The sequence below is a fragment of the Coniosporium apollinis genome (assembly GCF_000281105.1).
Source record: "Coniosporium apollinis CBS 100218 chromosome Unknown supercont1.31, whole genome shotgun sequence".
Classification (NCBI taxonomy): Eukaryota; Fungi; Ascomycota; class Dothideomycetes; genus Coniosporium; species Coniosporium apollinis.
In genome coordinates, this window is record NW_006913293.1 from 311999 (window position 1) to 334728 (window position 22730).

Below are 22730 nucleotides of genomic sequence, written 5' to 3' on the forward strand. Positions count from 1 at the left end.
TCTTCCCTCCTTCCCCGACCGATCGATCGACTCATTCGTCTTCCCTCAGGTTTTCCGTGTGGTTCGATTGCATGCATGGCCTTGGCGCGCTTGGAGTATAAAAGATTACCCAAGATTGATAGTGATGGGTTGCATTGTGCTTTGTCGATGGTTTGCGGGTGCATTGCATGGCGTCAAGGTCATATGGAGATGAAGTGCTTCGGGGTGGAAACTGAGACGACGCGCCAGGGCATGCTATCACTGTTATCATTCTGTGCTTGCCTCTGTAGCCCGACGTAACACTCGGCGACAGAACCATCAATACCCGGCACGATATACGCGCTTTAAGCTCCGCAATGAATATCGTATTTTCAAGTGCACGAATCAGCCAGCAAACCCAGATACTACTACTCCTCCTGAAACCTCCTCGCCCTCTCCGCAACAAGCGCCCTCAACCCTTCAACCACCTCCCTCCCCAACCAAGCCAATCTGCCATCCCCCCTCGCCATCGCCTCCTCCGCCCACTTGAACAGAATCCGCAGCTGCCATAGACTATCCATATCCACCGCGCCCATCCTCACTTTCAGCGCGAGCCGATCATCCACAACCGTCCCCCTCATATCCAGATGCACAGAGCTGTGCACGTCCGCCGGAATGATGAGACCGATCTCGGACTGGTCTATCCACGGCGGCTGCGGCGACGATGACGATGCGGCCGAAGGCTTCTGTGAAGACCGCGACGTGAAAGCCGGCAGCCGAAAGATCCAGTCCCACATTGCGCGCGCCGTGTGTGAGGCCTGCGCGTCGTTGAGCGCGGCAAGCGTGGTGCTGAACACGGGACCGTGCGCCTCGGATGCTGGACGCCGGCGCACGTGGACGGTCTGATTCGACCGGAATGCGGTAAGGTGCGCGGCGTTGTGGGCGAAATCGAGGGTTAGGGGCCAGTGCTCTGGGCCGGCTGTTCGGATTTGGGCAATAGTGTCCAGAGGTGGGAGGAGGCAAGGGGCTGTCAGTGCCTTCTCGGTGCCGTCTTTAAGGCTGAGTGTTATGGGCGAGGAGATCGCACGGTGGGTATCTACGTCGCGGACGATGATGCAGCGCGGTTCGGCGGCGAGGACCCAGAAGTGGCGGAAGGCTTGAAGATGAGCTTTATTGTCCAGGACGTCCATTGGGAAAAGGGGGTAGAAGGCGCAGATGAGCGATGCGATGGCGAGATTGGAGGTGCTCAGGGTGTAAGTTCCGCCACCCAAGAACAGCACGCCTAGCGCCAGGTGGGCAGCCATGTGCGAGCCGTACGGCGTGTCCGGGTTGATGCGACCGTGGAGCAGCCGAAGCCGGCGGAAGACGTCGAGATCGCCTGTTCCCGCCATGACTACGGCCGCGGATATCGCTACCAGGTCTTGGCAATTACGAACGGTGTTTCGTGTCAGGCGAGCATCGTAGCGGATGGCGGGAAGATGAGCAATCCGGATGAATTGATCAAGGTATCTGACCAGAAAGTCGCGGACTCTCATGTCTCCACTGCCAGCATGGCGGAGACCAACACTCCAAAGAAGACCAGCAAGAATGTTGAAGAAGGGCATATGCTCGCTGCGGAGCATCTTGATCTCTCTCAGCAGGTAGATGTCTTTGTACTCAACTGGAAGATTCTTTACGATCCAACGATGCTCGGCTTGGATGTCGTCCCAGAGTATCATATGCTTGGCTAGCGTCCGGAGAAGGAAGGTATCGGGGCGAACGTAGTCGAACTGAGGAAGGGTGTCCGGAATATCAATCTTGCGAGCAACAGCATCGTTTTGTGTTTTCATGAAGATGAGTGCAATTGCTATGATTGCTCCAGTCGTAGCACGATCGAGGATATGCACGACGTCGACAGGCTTGGGTCCGATAGCAACGGCGAGAAGACGGTCTACTAAGCGCATATCGTGAAGACCTCTGAGATCCTTTCCCTTACCAAGGTTGATGAATCCCAGCGCGAAGCCAGCGGCAAGCCTATATCCTTCGTCACGAAGAGTGTCGGGCGGTCCTGATGGGTCTTCGATTTCGATATGTTCGAGTTCGGAAAGCATCACTTCGCTCATGCGTCGGTGTTGGGTGTTGGAGTATAGCAGACCAATACCCATGAGCCCGCTTGTCTGCGTGAGAGGCGGTAAATTGAGATCCGCGGCTCCAGGCGGCAGCATGCGAGTGACGTGAACTGATAGTAACCGCGTAACAAGAGCGTCCATAGTTCCCAGATACGAAGCCGAAAGGCCAAGAAGTAGGCCTATCGAAGTCATGTTATGTTTGGGCGTTAGGTACTTAAAGGATAACCACTTCGCGATGGTCCGAAGATGACCATTCAGGCCCAGAGCGAGGAGCAACCCAGCATGTTTGTTGCTTAGCTCTGGCGGTTTGTTGAAAACTATCCACGAGGTGTCGATGCCTTCGGCGCGCTTGGAGATGCTGAGTCCCGCTGTTACACCGGCATGGAAAAAAGCCCAGCAGTATTTCTCTTCTGTGAAATTGCTCCTGTCCGCTGTGACAGTATTGTTCATCGGCTTCATGACGCAGACGGTGTTGAATCCATGTAAAGGATATTTCTCGGTCAGTAATGGTTTCTTGCTATCGAAGTACAGCATCGACTGGCCGGGAGGCAGGGCAAAGGTGCGTATCATGACGAGCTGCATCACAGCTTTCTGCGCGTCCAGGTACTCAGCTTCAGACCATGCTGGGTCCGGTACGCATTCTGCAACCGCTGGCCGCAAGGGTTCCAGTAACCTCGCAGCCTCACTGAACCGACGGTCTTCACTGAATATAAGCCTTGTGACCATGAATCGGTCGGCTTCGGGTGTGCTTTGTACTGGGTCCGACTGTTCGGTTGCCTGACAGATGGCGTGTATATCTCTTACGACCGTGGTTGTGAAGGCAGATGCAGGCTGCAAATCCGGCGTGCCTTCTCGATGTTGCTCCGAGAAGAGGTTGAGGTCCTTCCGATTGACCAGCTCGAGCAACGCACTGTTCCACGTAGTTGGGGGGTCCGCTTGACAACGCGCTATAGTCTCTCGACAAGGTGCGGCGATCGCTTCGGGTAATGTCTCAATCATCCTAGCATCGATACCACACTCCAACATGACTTCTGCAGCCATGGTTTCCGAATACTCGGTACCTTTAAGTTTCATGAAGTACCTCGATAATGCCACCGTCCGTGGCGTGAGTTTCGTGAGATAAGTCTCTAGCTGCGCGTTGGGTGGGTTAGTGATGATCGCAGAAGGATTCCTTAGACATTGGGCCACCATGTCCAGCATTGGGAACGAAGTACACGGTCTAGGTGAAACGCATTGTTCAACCCACTCGTAGATTGAGGGAGGTTTAGCCCAAGGAGCCGGGATGGATGTGGCCCCAGGCACAGAGAGATCTTCGAAGATCCATCGGCTGGTACCTGCCCCATCGAGGTCGTAGTATCCACCCAGCCTCCAATCCCAACCATCCCATCCCATCCATCGACCCAACTGGGCAAGGACGGGACCCAGGTTGCCTGTGCTTATTTCAGAATTTGCTGGCTCGAGTATACTCAGCTTCCGTTCTTCGCGCAGGAGATGCAGACCTAGCAGCAGGACGGATAAGGAAGCCAAGTGTGGGGACTGGTTGTTCGGCACTCGCAGACGGTTCCATTGTTCGGTAGCTGCTTGACCTTCCGGTGTCTGCAAGAAACTCCGAGCCTGGGAAGCGCAGGATGTAATAAAGTCGCTCTTCGAGCCTATCCCGAAAGGCTGTGTGTTCGTCGGATGGTTCGAGGAAGGAATTTGAGGCCTAGTCGGTCGAGTTGCATGCTTTGCCCACTCCCAAGCTGGGCTACTTGAATTGCCGCTACCAAAGCGCTGCGCCTCGGACTTCCACATCAGATCCCACGCGGTATCTGATCTAGCTGGTTGCGGACTGGTCCGAGACTTAGCAGACCGAACTTGCTCACTCAATCGGACATTAGTCTGGTCATTGGAAGTTGATACGTGAGTGACTGCGAAGAGCGTGACCACGAAGGCGGTCCATTCGAGGTCGACGATGTGGTGGCTGTTAAAGCTACGATACACCGTCCACCACATATTGAGGAGCAACTCAGAGGCTGTGGTGGGAAGGATGAACTGGCAAACCCTCAAACAACGAGAGACCTGACTGTTACGAGGAGAAAGCTTGAACTGAAGCCTGTGCTTCCGACTTTCATTGTCCTCCACGTCGAAGATACCACCCTCCCCTACATTCAACAGGCTGCAAAGTTGCCTTGGGACACTCAACGTCCTTTGAAGCCCGGCGATCTTCCTTGCTGGCGAAGTGCTTTCCATTAAGAAGTGAGGGTCTAATATCCTTAGCTGAGGTAACTCAAATCGGAGTGGTGGAACATAAGCCCAGCTGGCATACAACCATAGGGCCAAATCTCCAGCCGCTGCCTGTTTCAGACATAAGACCCGAGAGGCAGCTCCGTCGGCAATGCCAATGGCGTCTAGATGGCTTTTGAAGCGCTGAGACCGGACAGGGATCGGGACCAGGGAAGTGCTATTCCGGATAGGCTTGTTACTCGTTTCTGGCAGTGATAGGCCAGTAGATGGATGGGTTCGCCGAACCATGAATTCTAGTTCGATGTGCTCTTGGATGTCTTTGCGAACAATGTGAAGGAAGAAGCGGTGTCCTAGATTGCTGGGATCCGAATCTGAGAATGGAGATACCGCGGTGAAAACTTTAAACGGATTGCGTCCCTGGATGTAATCAGCCACAATTCCAATGATACATGTACTGAAGCACCCGAATTGACCGACTACAAGGTCAATGCAGTTCCACAATGCAGGAGTGAGTTCATTGTAAGTACCTGAAATGGATGCCGCTCCTGCTGGGGACCGAATCTAAGCGGTGAAACTTGAGCGCCAATGGGTATCTCTGCAAATTTCAACATAACAAATTCTTTTTTTAGTCCATCTATAGGCTCATCAAGTGCAAAGTTGTCGAGATCGTCGAGCAATGAGTCTTCAAGCGTATCATCAATGTCAAAAAGCTCAGTGTCGCCGTCCATATCATGACTTTCCGAGATCTCATCAATGGATGCCTCGCCGAAACTCAGCCGTAACATGCTTCCAGATGTAGATGCCCTGAGTTTTGCCACGGGATAAGTGTCCAGGCCGCGCCGGTCATTGTAACCGCCGTAAGAATGGCCTCTACGCCCACGAGCCCCGAAGCTTGTCCCAGGGTTGGTGCGTTGGGTAGCAAGATCTTGGAAGGCTGTTCTATCGAAGCTGGTGGACAAGTCGGCCCTCGACAGCAGTGAACTTACTCGTCGTGACTCCTTTGCTGGTTGTCCAGGCAGATCATAGTCGGGATCAAGCTGAGAAGCCAAGGCCTCTTCTACTGATTGTGAGCCGCTAGATGGCTTCACCTTACTTGTACCGGCGTACATCGGCACAGTTTTACTTCGCACGGCAGCGCCGCCCATGCTTTCTCTGAGGCCATCTCGGGTACGCAAGCCAGGGGTAGTAGTACCGGTGCCGGGAACGTAAGAACTCCGCCTCCGTATCTTGTTGCTAGCCGGTTTGGGCTGCCGTTTCCGAATGGATGATACTCGGCGGGGCTCTACATAGGATGCGTACCATACCGAATACATTGCAGTATCGTAGTTGACCGTGACAACAACGATTAGAGGACTGTCAGCGACTTCAGAATTGCCAGGCACTTCGCTGCCCTTGGAAACAAACAACACTTCTTCAGCCTTGTCCAAGGATACAAAATCTTCGGTCGATGCTCCATTACCGGTAAGGGACGAGGTTGGGCGAAGCGGGGCTGTCACAACTAGACCCAGTTCAGAAAGCGGGTCCGTAAAAGAGAAGAGACGTGGAAGCTCATCGATTGTGGTGATTTTGGATTCCCTGAGAAGGTCTGCAAGGAACTGTGTATTGGTAGATGCTGCCCTCAGTCCCTTTGACCCTCGGGGTACATTGAAGGACGACGAGAGCCGCTGCGACGCACCGATAAAGGAAGAGGAGAGTCTGGTTCGAAATTGAGATTGGGACTGTGATTGGGAGAAGAAGGAGTTCTGAGGTACTTGGGGCAGAACAGGCGTTGGAGCGATGTTTTCGGCAACTGGGAGTTTCCTCTGCAATATTAGACCTCGAGGAGCTGCGAACGCCCTCTCAACCTCAAAAGGAAGGTTTACAACATGAGTTGAGCCGGTCAGGAAGAAGATGTGGGCCTGGAGCTTCAGGAAAACAACAAGTGCTCGAGACCGCCTAGTCTTAAATCCATCTCCGGTGTGCTGGCCAGATCGCTGCCCCGGTGCGTTCTCGGAAATTGATTTAACTTCTACGGAAGTCCTGCTCTGCGCAGCGGTACTCTGGGAAGCGTCCGGTTTATTGCTACCTCGTACATCTTGCCTGAACTCATGGTCATGACTCCGTCCGAATAGAGGAGTGTCATCCGCAGGAAACCATGTGAGAACAGCTTGGATGACCTTCTGCTGCTCAATCTCAAATCTGAACACCTTCTGTACCAAGCCACCTCTGGAGTAGACAACGCAGTAATCTGTGACTAGAACCTCCTCATCTCCAGCTTCGTCGTCATTGTAAGTTTCCCAGTGGTATTGTTCTTCTGAAGGCTCTTCTGGCAAGATGTGCTCAGCAATCAGATATTGGAGTCCAGTAGGAGTGTGGAGGCCCAGCGACCTGAGAGACGCCATGACATCGCCGGCATTGGGTGTGTAGTCGCGTTGCTGGCGTTTTCCGCATGCTTTGGGAGATGTGGAAGTGGTTGTTGATGCCAGTCACGGGGAGACGCGTTTCTTCGTTCGGCGACTCACGAACCTGGAGAGCTCCGTCACCCACTTGCCCGTCACCGCACCGCAACTGTTCGCACAGCTCCATCACCTAAACATGCCAATACGAATGAAACCTCGTGTGTCCCACAAAGGCAAGAACGTTCAGTTCAGGTACTGTTTGAACCCGCCTTCCCTTTGGCTTGTGAAAGCTCGTACTAATCCAACGTTCGAAACAGCTACGACCTCCCTTGCCGTATTAATTGCGCGAAAGTCTATCCTGTCAAGTCACCAAATGGCTCTACGGTGATTATCTACGGCCACGATACCGGCTTGACAGTGTTATGGAGAGGAGGGAAACCGCTGAAATCGACGGTGACTTCGAACGACGCATCCACTCAAGCGCAGCCGAACGGCAATCAAGACGATGCTGTGATGATAATTGACTCAGACGACGAAGCGCCGCCTGTCCCCTCCTCGTTCCAACCTCAATACGACGCCGAGTTTGAACCCGAAGACGAAGAACACGATCCTTCTGAGCCCTACCTTCCGGTAGTCCAACACCTCGATCTTCCGCTCCCGGCCGAAGTCCTACACCTCTCCGTACCTCGTCTGCCTCCCTCCAACCCGTTACGCTCAGGAGAAAACCGCCCTACTATCTTCATTCGCAAAATCGTACTTTCGGTTGCCTGCACAGACTGCACGATCCGCGTCATTGCCCTGCCCCTTACGCCCCCGTCAGCTGCACGGAAGTCCAGGCAAGTAGCCGGGTCGGCGATCAGCTTCTTTGGAGGAGAGCAACTCGAGCTGGCCTCTCAGCATGGACACCAGAGCATACCAGATAACCTATCCATGACGTGGACCTCCAGGCAACCTCTTCCTGCCGCCCGCGACCTCGACCCTTACGACGAAGAAGATGCGGATGACGCAGATTCTGGACGAAGTTCGCGTGCTGCCCGAGACAGATCACGATCAAGAGATAGTTCAGACATGCAAGAGTGGGACCTGTTGATCGCCTCGCATTCAAGTGAAGCCACCGGGTTGCTCATCATCTCTCGGGTGTTGCTTCCGTTGGATGGCTCTCTATCGAGCGGCCAGGTGGTTCCTTCTCAGGTTAGATATCTTCGGTCCCCTGCTGTCAGAATCGCCTTCAGTCCGACGACTTATCCATACCATCGCCATGCACGGCTATTGGTTGCCGAACGTACGGGCGCGGTTAGGGTATATGACCCGCTATCTTCAACATCGCGGCGCCCACAATCGTCGTCGCGCTCAAACACCAGCTTTAACCCGCAGGCTGCGCCTGGAGGTTCCTGGCTCGGAACGTTTCTTACTAACTACGGAAGCCAAGGGGATCCTTCGGCAATCTTACCTGTCGTCACTCAGCGCAAGAGGATACTAGACGCCCAATGGGCTTCCAGCGGCAAGAGTATCGTTGCCCTCCTCAGCGATGGTGAGTGGGGAGTCTGGGATATTGACGGCTCCGGGCCTATTAGCATGTCACGAGCCTCTGCAAACACGTCCCCTGTCTCCTTTGCTCTCCGCGGCAGCGTTGGTGCCTCGAGCTCGTCCTTAATATCTTCGTCATCGACTGTCGACAAATTCCGTGGCAGCAGCACTTCTCTGGCTCCAATGACACCAAACACCCGGCGAACCAGAGAGGAATCACTTTTCAGTGGACATAGCTCCAGCCAGCCCGGCGCACCCAGGGGAGGTATTTGCGTGTCCAGTACGGCTAGCAGTACCGGTGGCGTGCCTTATGACTCCGTCCTGATCTGGTACGACAACAGTGTCTACCGAATACCGAACCTCCAGCAATACTGGGCCCGCACTACGAGCGGCAACACCGGATCCTTGTACGGCTCTGGGCTTGCCCGCATCGAGAGCCTCGACATTCAGGGCGAGTTTATTAGCGGCATAGAGCAGTTTGATCTCGAGAGCACCGCGGCAAAGATCACCAACCAACGGGACTTGCTGGTAGTGGCCGAACGTCGGTTGATTCTGCTTGGCAGTGAGATCAGGTCAGGTAAAGATGTCACGCTATTCCGCGGTGAGCAAGAGCAGGACGGTCAGGTCAAGTCTGCGGATCAGAAGATGCTGGTGAGCCAAGAGCTGGACCTGGCTGGCATGAGCAGAGTACTCGATGGCATGAGCGGGGCTAGCAATGGGATCCAGACTGGTCTTGGGAAGAGGGTGGGGTTTGCGGCCTGACCGTTAACTGTGTGTTTCAGGTTGCCTGAGGGTGGTACTGATAGTCTGTGATGGATCTACTGACGAGAAGCAGAGACAATATTCATCGCAGGTAAGTTCGTGAGTAAGGTTTTTGGCGAAGCACGATACCCCTCGACGTTGATGTAAAATTCAAGACCTACTAATTTATGCTGCATGCGACTAACACATTGCTACAACATGACCTGCTGTTCCTCTCCACCACTTCAACTCTCATTCGCGTGGCAAGGTGGAGCACTAGGCGAGGTCCTTCCTTTTTGCTCAGTATTCCACGCGATACACCAAACACGTCTCGTTTCGCTTGACCGTATTCGGTCTTTGAACAGCATTCGGGCTGCAGTATCTCTTTTGAGGCTTGCAACTTGAGCACTTGCTTTCTCTTGAGAGCAGATGCGAGGACAGTTCGGGCTGCATGCAGCGGTTGCTGGGTGCTGAGAAGATACTGTGACATTTCTCTTTGATGAACAACACTCACACACATAATTGCTATGAGAGTAATGAACCACATGGACTGGTGACGGCTTTCGCCGCTGTGAGATGGGTGTTGCAGGTTGAGCTACATAAAGCTTTAACTTCAACAATGGGTACAACTTAATATGCATCCGCGTTGCATAATGTAACAATCTAGAGAATGACCACCGCTTGCCATTTTAGTCAGCCTTGGCGGCAGCCTGAGGCCATTTCAGGCAGCAACTCGCCCATGCCCTTCACAAAAGACTTGCTCCTCCTCACCACAGCATCACACGAGCGCAGCGTAACGCTCACAGGACAGTACTTACCTAGGTATCTGGTGAAAGCAAGCTTGATGCACATGTCCGTTTGTTTGTCTAGCTGTTGAACTGAACTTCGAACAATTCTCCGGCACACGCTCGCTTGCAGAACCACTAACTGCATCACGTTTCTTCTTACTTACGACGTACTAGACACTTCGACATTCTCTAATCCCGATGTAGTTGATGCTCCTCTGAGTACTGCCTCACACTGAACCCCGCTCATTCTCCATCAATCTCTCTCCACTGGAGGCTGACCTAGCCATCCTTCCGCCGCCTTCGCCCGACCATCTCTCTTCCACATCGTCGTCTTTCGAATCACACCTGATGGACATCTTCATCCGAAATGTAGCCATTCCGGCTAACGACAAGCACCTTACTGATGTGCTCCGCTATCCGCTTGAGCAGCTGTCAATCTTTGCCTATGATTGCAAGAAGATGAAAAACAAGGGCTGCGCTATCCTCACAATAGCCGACGAGAGCCTCGCGGCATCTTTCATGACCATTTACGGCTACAGAGAGAACCCGAACCCTCAAGACAGGCAGGCCCAACGAGCAAAAACCATAGTCTTCCTTCAACGAACTCTGATTTTCACTCAGAGCACCAGCAAACCTGACGAGACGCTTCTACGAGCACTGAAATTAGAGCAAAAGGTCAAAAGCGAGAAGCAGAAAGAGAATCTAGTGGCCAAGCTTGGCCCACCCCAGCCAAGTTTGCAGCAGAAATATGCCCTCAGCCAACTCTGCTGCGGAGTCTGGGACTATCACCACAGAGCCCTCGCGTATGTGCCGTACTTTCAGGACCGTCGAAGCGGCACCATCATCTTCGGAAAGACCTCACTCGTGATAATCCTAGAGGCTTCGAATGGAGTGAACTGGAGATGCCGAATTGACATTCCTTACTACAGCATTGACAGTATCACCACAGGCAGCTATGCCAATCCAGCTATCGCGTTAACGCTGACCATGGCGCCTCGTATGTACCGCTTAGATCCCGACCCGAATTTCATGCCAAACGACCTGAGCGAGATTATGGCGGCGCTATCGATGAGCATTTCCAGACCGAGCCCATTACAAAATCAGAACCAGAAACGAACGAGAATCACCAGCATAGAGCTGCCTCACGAACAAATCGTTGGCAGCTGTTTTGTTTATCAGATCGTACTGTCGAACTTTGCAGAGATTGCAAATGTGTATCAACTGCTCGATCGCAACAGAGGACTGCCTTCAAGCATACGCTACGACTTCGTTTGGCTCCCCCCAACACAGGACCTTACAACTGACATGAGGCAATTGAATGAGGCGTTGCAGTACGCGAAGTGGCCTTTTCCTTTAAAGTTTCAAGTGCAGAGACTGGCAACCAATGGCTTCCTTCGCCCCAAAAAAGTTCTCAGACTCCTCCCCGCGATCACACGAGTATCTAAAATCTCCGGCGCTCATGCTGCCACATGGGCTGTCCAGCAGGTGGCAGATTCTCTACCCATACCGGGCCCGGACGCTGCACCTGAAGAGTTCAATGTGAACGACCTAATTATGAAATTAGAAACCACCGCAGCAAGCTGGCGGGACGAGGGCTCCGTCTATGATCTTACTAAGCGCCATCAGCATATCGTGCTAGTTCACAAGGTCTTCATCACGCCCACAGGAACATATCTTGAGGGCCCAGAGATGGAAGTCACCAACAGGGTCCTACGCAACTACTCCAAGCACACTGACCAGTTTATCCGCACCACGTTTGCCGATGAAACCTACGAGCCGGTTCACTTCGACCCAAACGCATCAATGGAGGAGATCTTCCACAGCAGGTTCAAGGCAGTGCTGGATAGCTCAATCAACATCGCAGGCTACGGCTTCACCTTTCTCGGATTCTCCCATTCTTCGTTGCGCTCGCAAACGTGCTGGTTTATGGCACCCTTCATCCACGACCAGGAGTTGATCGTTGCTCAAGAGGTCGTCAAACGTCTTGGTGACTTCTCGCATATCCGATCTCCAGCCAAATGCGCAGCTAGGATCGGACAAGCGTTCTCTGATACTAACGGAGTGGTAACCATCCGAGAGGAGAATCTTGAGCCCATGTATGACGTGACGCGCAATGGTCGTGTGTTCAGCGACGGTGTAGGCACCATTTCGCCGAAGCTTCTCAAGCGGGTTTGGATTGATTATGCCATGTCCCGTAATCTGAAGCCTACCGCCCTTCAAATACGCTTTGGTGGTAAGTGCGCTCTCTATTTCTGCATCACAGAGTACTCTACCTCACTTGCGACAAGGACGAACGGTCTCAATGCATGTTTTACGATGCTCATGCGGTATTTTGTTGTTTTCGATTACTCCCTTGACAGTTGAGCGTTTCCATCAAGCATGTGCATACTAATCACATGGACCGCAGGTGCAAAGGGTATGCTGTCTCTCGATACCACTATATCCAGTGAGGTAATACGACTTCGCGAATCAATGATCAAATTCGAAGGATCCCCTTCACTAGACCTCGAGATCTGCGGAGCGAACTTCAAGCCGCTACCAATGTATCTCAACCGGCAATTTATTAAGATCTTGGAGGATCTTGGAGTGGATGAAGACGTTTTCCTGGAGCTTCAGAGTGTTGCTGTTGAGAGTATCCGACGCATGACTTCGTCTCCAGTGAACGCTGCTACCTTCTTGGAGATCTCACGTACTGGCCTAGCCACGAAGACACCGTCCCTCATCCGAATGCTGAACGACATGGGTTTGTCATTTCACAATGACGACTTCCTTCAACACACTGTCGAGATCGCAGCACTGGTAGCGCTTCGCGAGATCAAGCACCGATCACGAATCCTCGTCGAGCATGGCGTTACGCTCTACGGTATCATGGATGAGACCGGCATCTTGAAGGAGGGTGAAATCTACTGCGTGACCGAGACAGCGTCTGGCGGCCGACGTGTTCTTAGCGGTGGTAAAGTGGTCATCACTCGTGCTCCAGCTCTGCATCCTGGCGACGTTCAGGTGGTCAAAGCAGTAGATGTGCCAGCTGATTCTCCACTCAACGCTCTACACAACTGTGTTGTGTTCAGCCAACACGGCGCGCGTGATTTACCCAGCTGCCTAAGCGGTGGAGATCTGGACGGAGATCTCTACAACGTCATCTACGACCCGCGTTTGATCCCTCAAACCACGTACGAACCAGCCGACTACCCCAGAGCCAAGGCCCTGGATATTGGAAGAGAGGTAGTGCGGCAAGACATGACGGACTTCTTTATTAAGTTCATGGAGACGGATCAGCTCGGCCGCATATCAACGCTGCACCAAGTGCTTGCCGACCGCTACGTCGAAGGCACACTGCATCCTAATTGTATTCTGCTCGCTGAGCTCGCGTCCACCGCTGTCGACTTCTCTAAGACTGGTATTCCTGTCGACATCAAGCGGATTCCACGCTCTATTAATACCCGGCCGGACTTTATGGCTCCCGGCCCGCGCGTGCGGATCGAAGACAAAGGTACTATCTTCGAAGACGAAGCTGACGAGGATGCCGACGAATTCGAAGACCCTGTTAGGAGTCTCGATCCAGACAGCCGGGCCGTACGGTATTATGAGAGTGACAAAGTGCTCGGAAAGCTGTACCGCGCGATCGACGAGCGCGCGATCCTCTCCGCCATCCAGGCGCGCTCCAAGACCCAAGCCCAGGCCCTGGCTGACGCCACAGCCACCTCGCTCATGGACAAAGTGTGGGTGCACGTGAAGCGCAACACGGCGCTCGTACAATACGCACACCACCTCTTGGCTGCACGCGGAATGAAAGAAGCCTACGAGCACAACCTTGCGGACATGATGTCTACCTATTCGACGCATCCGTCTCAACCGCTCTCAGAGTTCGAAGTGTTTAGCGGGAGTATTCTAGGCAAGTGCGCGGGCGCGCAAAACAAGCGCGTCAGGGAGAATAACGCCAAGATGAAGGAGCAGTTTGAGCGGGACGTTACGTTCTGGGTTGAGCGTATCACGCATGGTGATGATGGCGATAGGGAGGAGGCGCTTGCGAGGAGTATTGCGGCCTTGCATGTCGGGATGGAGGAGGGCAGTCGGATGGCGGGCAAGGGTAGGAGACGGGCGGAGTTGAGGAGCTGGAGGTACATCGCTGCTGCTGTATGCTTGAAGGAGGTTGAGAGATTTCAGGGACAGTTCGGCGGCGCTTGGAGGTGGGTTGAGGTGGATGGGATATCGACGTTGCGGAGGGTGCCATGAGCGAAAAGCCGGACTTCGGAGTTTCAAAGGACTAGAATGCCTTCAATGGACGGGAAGGATTGCTTGAATGTAGGCGCTTGCTCGGCGCTATGGGGCGGCTGACATATTTAGATACCCCTGGTGCAACATGGTTTCTTTCTGTCCTTTCATCTTGATTCGGTTAGGCGGCAGCACCTTGTCGCAGAGAATAAATCCAGCAGTGAATCATGTATTGACACTACCTTACGACGACAGCTCGTGCATCTCAGCCCTAGACTTCCGCATTACTTCCTCTCCTACTGGCATCTCAAGAACCTTTGACTCGCCGCTGAGCTCCGCGTGCGGTACCAAAGCCGCTGAGCCACCTCCATCGGTTTCTCTGATCTTGCGTTGAATGCGCCGACGGACGAGAACGATTGTAGCGAGAGCTGCTACGACAAGAATGCCAGCAACAACGCCGCCCGCGATGGCTGCAATGGGAGTCTTCTGCCCCGCCGATGTTGGCCTGACGGACGAGGTGGGCGCAGCTATAATTTCCGTTAGCATCAATGTGCGCAAGTATTCTGAAACAGATGGTCACAATCAGATTTACCTAGGGAGTTGGTTGCGTTGCTGCCCTTAATCGCATCGCCTTCCATAAACAAGTCCCGAACCGTTAGAGAAGTCCATGGCACGGACGACAGCGCCCTGGTATATGTGATCAGCGCTTACTCTGGCCTCAAATACTGCTCGAACGGTGGACAGAAACGCAAGAAAACATACCCTCTGCTGTACCACTCCCTCACAACACCCGGACTCTCATACGCCGCAGCATCAGCATCATACTCATCCGCCCACGCCATAGCACTGATATCGAAAACTCCGAGCCCATTCCGCCACGGATCCCCCGCGCTGAAAGCGTATGGACTCTGACTGAGATCCAACCCGCCCACTATCAGCATTTGCCGCTTCCCAATTACTTCGCAGCTCGCAACCATGCGCGGGCTTGTGGGGATGTAGTCCGCCTTGAACCACACGAAGCCCGGGATGCTAAGGACATAGAGCTCGTCGTATGCTTGGTTGAGCTCGACGTTCCAGCCGCCGTGGACAAATCTGGGGAGAGCAATAGTGTGAGCTTCTACGTTTATCCTGTGGTTATGCGAGACCGAGGTGCAAGGCAGAACTTACATCTCGTAGGTACCGTTGACGCCCTGGACGCCGACCGCGCAGAAACTGTCTCGAGGACTCGGATGCTCCCCAGTCGTCCCCTGGGAGTGCCAGATCTTGGATACCGGGTCGTAGATGGTGATGTTGTCAAACGGAATGAACTCCGGGTTCGCATTTGAGAACGTGCCTGGTTGATACAGGTCTGGCGAGGTACTTTGCCCGCCAAACATTACGAGCAAACCGTCAGTCCCGAAGCCGGGAACGTGTTGCATGTGGCCCCAGAGACCCATTCCGTTAGACGAGTACCCGATAGAGCTCTCGTTTTTCCAGCCTCCCGAGGACATGTTGAAGGATACTAAGCCGGGCAGTGGAATGGCATCGCCCTCGAAATTTGGATCAGAGTGAGAGGTCACAACTCCACTCAGAGCATAGCCAACGTCTCCGCCCGTCGCGGTAGTTGCACCGTAGGGACGGGTAAGGTTCGAGAATGCTGCTGAATCCGAGGACAGTTGCTTACTCCACGAGCCACTACCGGCGCCGTCCGCTGTGAACTTCCATAGAGCGAGATCCGGCGTCGTCGGATCGCTCGGCATCGTCCCGCCCCCCCACAGGTAGAACGAAGCGCCGTCGCTGTCAGGCCACAATGTCGGCAGGTTGAGGACGGGCACGTTTGCATCCTGAATCGTTCGCACTTCCACAGACTGGTTTGTCCACGAGCGGTTCACTTTAATTGAGAGGATGCTGTCTGAGAGGAAAGGAGTAAGCCAAGGCGCTGATGCTAGTCTTCCCAAAGCTTGTGGCCGTGTCCGAAAAAGTTGCTCTTGAGGGACTCGGAAGTGGCTTGGGACTGCAGATAACGGTGATGCGGGTACTCACTTGCGCTCGATTGGTATAGCGAGCTTCGATCTCCGTTAATGGTTTGAGAGAGCTCGCCACCTAGGATATAGACATGGTCACCAAGCAGAACAGCTGGGTAACGGCGTCAGTATTGCTCGCGGTTCTGTAGAGATGAGGATGTTCCGTACTCTTGTGGAAGGCTCGTCGCCTGTAGTCCGACAATCCTGGCACTTCAACCTGTCTCTGTGCCAGCCACCGTAAAGTCTCATCTTGAAAGTTGCTTGCACCATGCGCGGCTACCGCAAAGAGTGCGAGAACGAGACCATGAATGGAGCTGACAGCGAAACCCATTATCCTTACGGCCACCCGAGCGGTCCTCGAGTAGCAGTGCGATGAAATAACTACAGCTGACCGAGAGGAAACTCTGCAAAGAATATTACTTGTTCAATATGAAAGTGGATCCATGATAAAAGGCTGCGTGGGCGAACTGCAGTACCATGTAGGTCATTAGGGCGCTAAAAGCCAACAAGTACGCCTACGGAACTGCCAATCTACTCTCACAGAGCGGAGTGGAGCTGCAATACCAGGCCACTCACCATCACTGCGGATAAGGCCATGCAGCGGGAGGATCAAACATGGAGGCGGAGCGTTTGATCTTGTTCCCGAGTGCAAGGACATCCGTCTTGGCACCGTGCAACGCTGCCGCCCGGTACGCTCTCAACCAATTGGACGAGTTACCGGCTCTGTGATAGCAAGCAACAAAAATAGTCGACGAAAGGTGATGAGCTGGGCTATGCAGCATCTGCTGACGAGTGTCCTGAATACCGCTGGACCAGGCAGGGTTAGGACATCGCTTGGGGAAGCGAGGACGTGGGGAGACGGTCTCCTGAAACGGCGACGACACCCAGTAAGTTCGAAAGCGTACTTCGTAAAGTCTGAGTGTTCTGAACACCAGAGCGGTTCGATGCTACAGTTGCATTGTCATGGTCTCTATACTTTCCCACTGCGCGTCGCCCTGGGGTACATATACAAGCTTGGGTCAAGAGAGGTTCCAGAGTTCGCCAGGGGTGTCGCACTGATCACGAACCCGACGGCACGCACATGACGGCAGCGGTCGTTGGTCTCTGGACGTGTTCCTCCGTTGTCCGTATGCGAAGCCGCGCCTGTTGTCGTTCGTTGTGCAAACAAGCTTCTTATGTATACGGTAAACTGTGGTTGAGCCGCTTGCTGATCTCTTCCTCGGTAGATCCCGGCCCCTCATGAAAGTTGTCTTAGCCCCGTCACAATGCCTCGACCAAAGTTCCCTGTTTACCATTGAGAGGAAGGGAGCGCTTGAGGATGTCGGATTGTTGAGATTGGAACGTTGACAGCTGTCGAAAGACCCTTTTCCGAGGCGTTCTCCCTCAGCCGCATTGCGCTGTCCTACTAGACGACGCCAACACACGCAAACCCACACACCTCCTAGCAGCTGCTTTAAACCTTACGGCATATCAGAGGTTATTGAGTCTTTCTATATTTGGTACTTACCAGCGCGGCCTACTGTTGCTTATGTCTCACTAGCCTGGAAGTCCAAGAATACATGCTCCTGAGTTGGGCGTGATCTCCAGCTCGCAGTTCCTCGGGGTTGCTTTAATGAAAGATTACTCAATGGTATCTACCTCTCCAATGAGTTCTAGAAATCGCGATAGCCGGATGTCTGCATCAATACCCGATGAGGGATCTCAGAGCTCCTATGGCACAAATGATACTCAGCACTATCGTGACCGGACACCACTACCCACAAGAGTCAATAACGCGTGTCAGAGGTGCCGGAGGAACAAGACCCGCGTACGCTTGTTGATCAAACCCTACAAGAAAGGAAGCTTTTACTGATCCTGCAGCTAGTGTGATCCCTTCCGACCTTGCTCGCTTTGCTTGCGAGCGGATGCCGAGTGCTTACCGAACACAGCCTGTAATTCCAGCTACCCTCGGAAGTAAGCCGGTATTGTCGACGTTCGAATGCAGTCGAGTATTCCGTCCCTTGTACTGACACTGACTATGAGTCGTGAAATAGAAGACGCAAGGTTGGAGACGCTCACCATGGCGACCGAGAGCTTCCGGGCCCAACGCCGCCACGGGACACAACTCCAAACCAGTCATCCACAGTTGAGGAAGCTGAGTCGCCTATAAATATCGGCGAACCTTCGGCAGCAGCTCGAGGAGATTCTTTTGAACCCCCGGCAACATTCCGTGCACAGCAGACTGTAGATTACGGCGAAGCGGAGTCGGCTATGGGCATCGCTCGAAAGGTAGCTAGCTCTTTCACCACTGAGCTCTCATGGGCATGAACTGATCATGTACGGACGCGCACAGATTGTCCAGCTTGGTAGCCAACATATCGATGAGAGAACAATCTCTGCCATACCCGGGGGCGACATCGGCGAGCATCGTCTTGCTGTAACTGGACGGGATCGCAACAACCGGCGTCCAATATCCTCCATTTTGGGCTGCCCGTGGCCGTCAAGGGACGTGGTGTGCACGCTTATGGAAGAGTATTTTGATGCCGTTCATTGGTTCTCGTTGGTCATCTACGAGCCGAAATTCCGCACCAAGTTTCAGTCCATTGAGGATGGCTTTGCCAGGCCATCACAAAAGGCATTCCTCATTCTTTTATCCGTGATGCTTGGTATGGCTGCATGGTACCGATCACAGAAGAAAACGGTGGAGACGGATCATCCTGGCGAAGACTGGACAAGTTGGAGATCGAAACTGCTCGAGAACGCTGAGTCTCACTTGGTGGAGCTGATGGATCAAAGCTCAATTACCAGCGTGCAAGCCTGCATCTTATTGGGCTCGTATTACGTTTATCACGGCAGACCTAATCTCTCTTTCGCGCTGCTAGGAGCAACTATCAAAACCGCCCAAGCCATCGGGCTTCATCGGGAAGTTCTGTCCGAAGGACCTGACGATCTCGAAGAAAAGAAAAGAGTTTGGTGGACCATTTATACCTGGGATAGGTGAGTTTTATTGGAAACTCTGTGTGACGGTGTTTTGGCCTAACTTTTCCTAGATTTGCCACAACAACTTACGGCAGGCCTCTCGGAATCAACGACAAGGATTGCAATGTCACTATGCCTGCCGACGTTCATGAGTGTCCCTACTTCAAGAGCGGCTCCTCCGACCGCGCTGGTTCCCCAGTTTGTTTCTCGACCTACCAGCGGGAGTTAAATGAGCTTTACATGATCGCCTCGCCGATGATCAAGACCATCTTTGGTGCACACAGCATGAATTCCGTGGAACAGGCCACCGACAACCTTTACAGTACACCTGTCAAGACTATAACCGAAAAGCTTTGGAATTGGCGGCAGCGCTTACCGCATCATCTGGTGCTTGACCTTGATCGCGAATCTAATCTCGACATGTCTTCAACCCAGAGGATCCACCGCTTGCAGGCTCTAGCTCTACAACTCACGTTTGATAATTTAATTATTATCCTTCACCGGCCCTTCCTTGCTCAGCAGGTCAACTTTCTCAGCAGAAGCTACTCAGGACAGGATCAGGCCAGAACCCCTTCATCACCCCAACTCTCTTCTCCAACATATTTCTCCGCATCTCATACCGACCACCGGGTCACCTCGCAGCTGAACTCGCAATCCCCTAGTCCCGAGCAATGGTGGAATGCGGCAGTGAGAACTTCAAGAGTGACCGAATTACCACAACTTGCTCAACTCGCTACCGACAGTCACCTGGTCGCCTTCTTAGCCATCAATCTGTTCAACTCAGCAATCGTCATGGTCGTGATGGCTCTCTCCGATCCTCTTTCTGACAGAGCGCAGGAGGCAAAGCGAACCATCACACGCATATTCCGGCTGCAAGAGCTCCTTGGCAAGCGGTCTATGCTGTCTATGCAGAGCAGCGTCGTTCTCAGAAAGGTCGTCCACATGCTGCTACAGCGTGAAGCGGAAGCCATGTTAGCTCCTGTCACCTCCTTACAGCCAACCTCGGGAGAACATCGTCGCGAGCCGTCGGGAGCGTCTACTCCGGGGCTTATCTCCGTTGAAGACACTCTTCGCCTTCCTCTCGATATGCCGGCGGATTTGGTCAATCATTTCCCGGTTGGCCAGGAGCACATCAGTGTGGACAGGGCTATGAGACTGAACGAAAGCCTGGTATCGATACAGCGAGGTAATGTTCTCGTGATCTACTCTGGTTCCCTGGTTCGAATTACGCTCTGTCCATGAGCATGCAGTATGCTAACCCGTATCATTGCACAGCTTTGCCTATCGGCTCCCATGGTGCCCAGTATCTCAATGGCTCCGGTAGCGGAGAGGCGGTCCAAGGCCAATCAGTTTCCCAGTATGCACAACAGACAGGGAATGAAGCATGGGCATACGGCAATTATGGGTTCAATGTCGCCACAGGAGAGCCCGGAGAGCCCTCGGGTGACGAAAGTAGTGTCGACCTCAGTGGGAACGGGCTCTACTGGTTCTGGGACACTGCTTGGGGAGAGCCGCACATGTAATATGTGTTACACCAAACACACCATATCTAACGCCGTGTAAATGCTTGGTATACTCGAAGTTGTGACGGTATCGAACCAAGCGTCAGAATGTCCAACAGCGTGACTGTTCCCAAACTTCCGCCAATTGCCAAACATCCAACGCGAGGGTGCTGGCGACCGGATCCTCTCGCTACACCGGGCCCCCGCTAATCTGCGAGGCCTAATTCGATAGCGTTCTGCCCGGCGGTCTGTAACAGTTAGTCTTGCGGAATGCTGGGGTGGAGAGAGGTGGTGGACTTGGTTGTTACGCCATTCGCTTTCCAAGTTTCTATCTGATAATCTTTTCAGTTCAGTCTTGAAGTCGTCTAACATGATGCTGTCGGTAAGACATTTGAAGATCAAGGCGAGCTTCCAGTATGGGTTGATACTTTACAATGGCTGGAAGTCAGCGATGTTCGTTCACTGTGAGTATGACGAGTATGCAAGGTTAATTTACCCATCCACAGCGCCGCTTATACTCGGAACAAGAACCGCAAGGACATCCATGAGGGTGAAAATGATGGATAAACATATGGCGGCTAGAAGGATACCAAAGCGAGGACGTCGACCTATCAAGCTAAGAATGGAAGTGCTGTAGCATTTTCTTATGACGTGGAATAGGGTGAGAACGGTGAATATCCACCATGGGTCCCTGGGTACGAGTCAGCTTTCAGTGGAATGCACGAGATTGAAGACCCATAAAGCGAGTGGAAACGGTACGAACGCTTCCTCACCTGAAGAGAGGCTCTGTCGGCCGTACTTCACGGTAAAAGTCGTTGATGTTGTTGAAGAAACGGAAGTTATTCACGATTTGTAGAAGTATTGGAGGAACGGTCATGGCAAGTGTGATAAGGTATACTCTGCTCACTATCTTGCCTGTCTTTGGCTGGAAGAGCGATCTCGAGTCGGTGAAAAAGGGTTTGATCTTGATCCATGCCACAACATTGTGCAAGAAGTATGAGCAGTACAGCAACGCAGCTGTCGATGAGAGGTACCACCCGTAGCCGTCGAATGACATGAAGCAGAAGGTGCCGTGCGTTATAGCGAGCAGGAGCTGAATCAGAGATGTTGGTAAAGTTGTCACCCAGTTGGAGGCTTGGAGCGTTGACACACCTCGAGCAAGATCAGTTTGTGCAGCAGGACGCCTCTTCTCATGTTCGCGACAGTGACGCAGCACATGATGATCAAGGCTCCAACCATGAAGCCTTCGCTCCATCCTTCAAGTATGAATGCCTCGTCTGTGGCATCCTTGCGCCAACTCCCACCATTGGTTCCGTCTGCGCGGTCAACGAGGTGGGAATCGACTATTCGTGATGGTGCCATGGCGCATTCAAATAGCGCCCATTGAATCGATTTTCGCTCCACAGGGCTCAAGGTCTTGAGGTCGTCGATGCTAGTCTCCAAAAATGCCTCAATGGGACGATAGAGGCTGAATGAAGTGTATCGAGAAACAGTATTATCGGCCGGTGTCGACCAGTTCTCCTCTCACGCGTCTTCCAAAGCTGTGATCAAAATTGGGCACTCCGACATCGCGCGGGTTTTCCATTGCCTAGAGGCTCGTTGACGGGCTGTGAGGTGTTTGAGCGATCAAGAGTTTGGTGGCGGCATGCGGGGTGGACTTCCGACGGAGAGTCTGATCGACAGCGGCTGTCATTTCCACTCCCTCCCTCCATTTCCCCGCCAAAAATGCCGCATCAAGGATCTCATGTTTGAGCCGTCGGAACCGGTGGATGGGCTTCTCATGGCATACACGTGCAGGAATGCGGGGGACTCACGGACCCTGGCCGAGCCCTGCAGGTGAGCAAGCGCTTGGACTGTCGATCAGCCGCGGAAGCCAGGAGAACTCCTGGGCAGCCAACATCCATGGATGCCATTGTTCACTTGTTCGAAGCCAACTTGGCGAGACACCTGCAGAATCGGTGAGGTTGATTGTGAAAGCCGGAAACCAGGAGGATGAATTAGCGACCTTAAGTCGAGTTCCGGTTAGCGATCTTCCTGCACTACGAGTAGTGTAGCACTTGTAGCTGCTGGATAGGAGTGTTTAGACCTCCTCGTGGACGGCTCATGAGGACTTTAGGTCACTCGGAGCGCGCTCTGAGCTCCCAAAGGCGCTCTAGGCCGAAGAAATGATATGCTGATGTAAGCCTATATTATGTCTTGACTTTAGATCTTGCTGGACTTCGATGGACAGTATGATGAGAATGCTTGTATTTACATAGGAGATCGTGCCTATTACTTGCCTCTTAGACAGCGGCTAATAACCCGATAGCATTTGACGATAGTAAAG

General features: G+C 53.1%; 6 protein-coding genes across 6 annotated transcripts; 3 read left to right on the top strand and 3 right to left on the bottom strand.

The window, feature by feature from the left end:
- Nucleotides 1-386: 386 nt before the first annotated feature.
- On the bottom strand, nucleotides 387-6673 carry W97_06164 (uncharacterized protein; the record flags this gene model as incomplete). The annotated part of the gene is made up of 2 exons (XM_007784174.1): nucleotides 387-4709; nucleotides 4820-6673. 2 exons carry the CDS (start codon nucleotides 6671-6673, stop codon nucleotides 387-389), a joined length of 6177 nt encoding a protein of 2058 aa, XP_007782364.1.
- Nucleotides 6674-6866: 193 nt separating this feature from the next.
- On the top strand, nucleotides 6867-8959 carry W97_06165 (uncharacterized protein; the record flags this gene model as incomplete). Its single annotated transcript, XM_007784175.1, has 2 exons — nucleotides 6867-6922; nucleotides 6988-8959. 2 exons carry the CDS (start codon nucleotides 6867-6869, stop codon nucleotides 8957-8959), a joined length of 2028 nt encoding a protein of 675 aa, XP_007782365.1.
- Nucleotides 8960-10074: 1115 nt separating this feature from the next.
- W97_06166 (uncharacterized protein) lies at nucleotides 10075-13962 on the top strand (the record flags this gene model as incomplete). The annotated part of the gene is made up of 2 exons (XM_007784176.1): nucleotides 10075-11959; nucleotides 12134-13962. 2 exons carry the CDS (start codon nucleotides 10075-10077, stop codon nucleotides 13960-13962), a joined length of 3714 nt encoding a protein of 1237 aa, XP_007782366.1.
- Nucleotides 13963-14648: 686 nt separating this feature from the next.
- W97_06167 (uncharacterized protein) lies at nucleotides 14649-15680 on the bottom strand (the record flags this gene model as incomplete). Its single annotated transcript, XM_007784177.1, has 2 exons — nucleotides 14649-15033; nucleotides 15109-15680. 2 exons carry the CDS (start codon nucleotides 15678-15680, stop codon nucleotides 14649-14651), a joined length of 957 nt encoding a protein of 318 aa, XP_007782367.1.
- A 2578-nt stretch (nucleotides 15681-18258) lies between these two features.
- Nucleotides 18259-20425, top strand: W97_06168 (uncharacterized protein; the record flags this gene model as incomplete). Its single annotated transcript, XM_007784178.1, has 3 exons — nucleotides 18259-18920; nucleotides 18974-20088; nucleotides 20178-20425. 3 exons carry the CDS (start codon nucleotides 18259-18261, stop codon nucleotides 20423-20425), a joined length of 2025 nt encoding a protein of 674 aa, XP_007782368.1.
- Nucleotides 20426-21173: 748 nt separating this feature from the next.
- On the bottom strand, nucleotides 21174-21766 carry W97_06169 (uncharacterized protein; the record flags this gene model as incomplete). The annotated part of the gene is made up of 2 exons (XM_007784179.1): nucleotides 21174-21497; nucleotides 21557-21766. 2 exons carry the CDS (start codon nucleotides 21764-21766, stop codon nucleotides 21174-21176), a joined length of 534 nt encoding a protein of 177 aa, XP_007782369.1.
- Nucleotides 21767-22730: the final 964 nt, after the last annotated feature.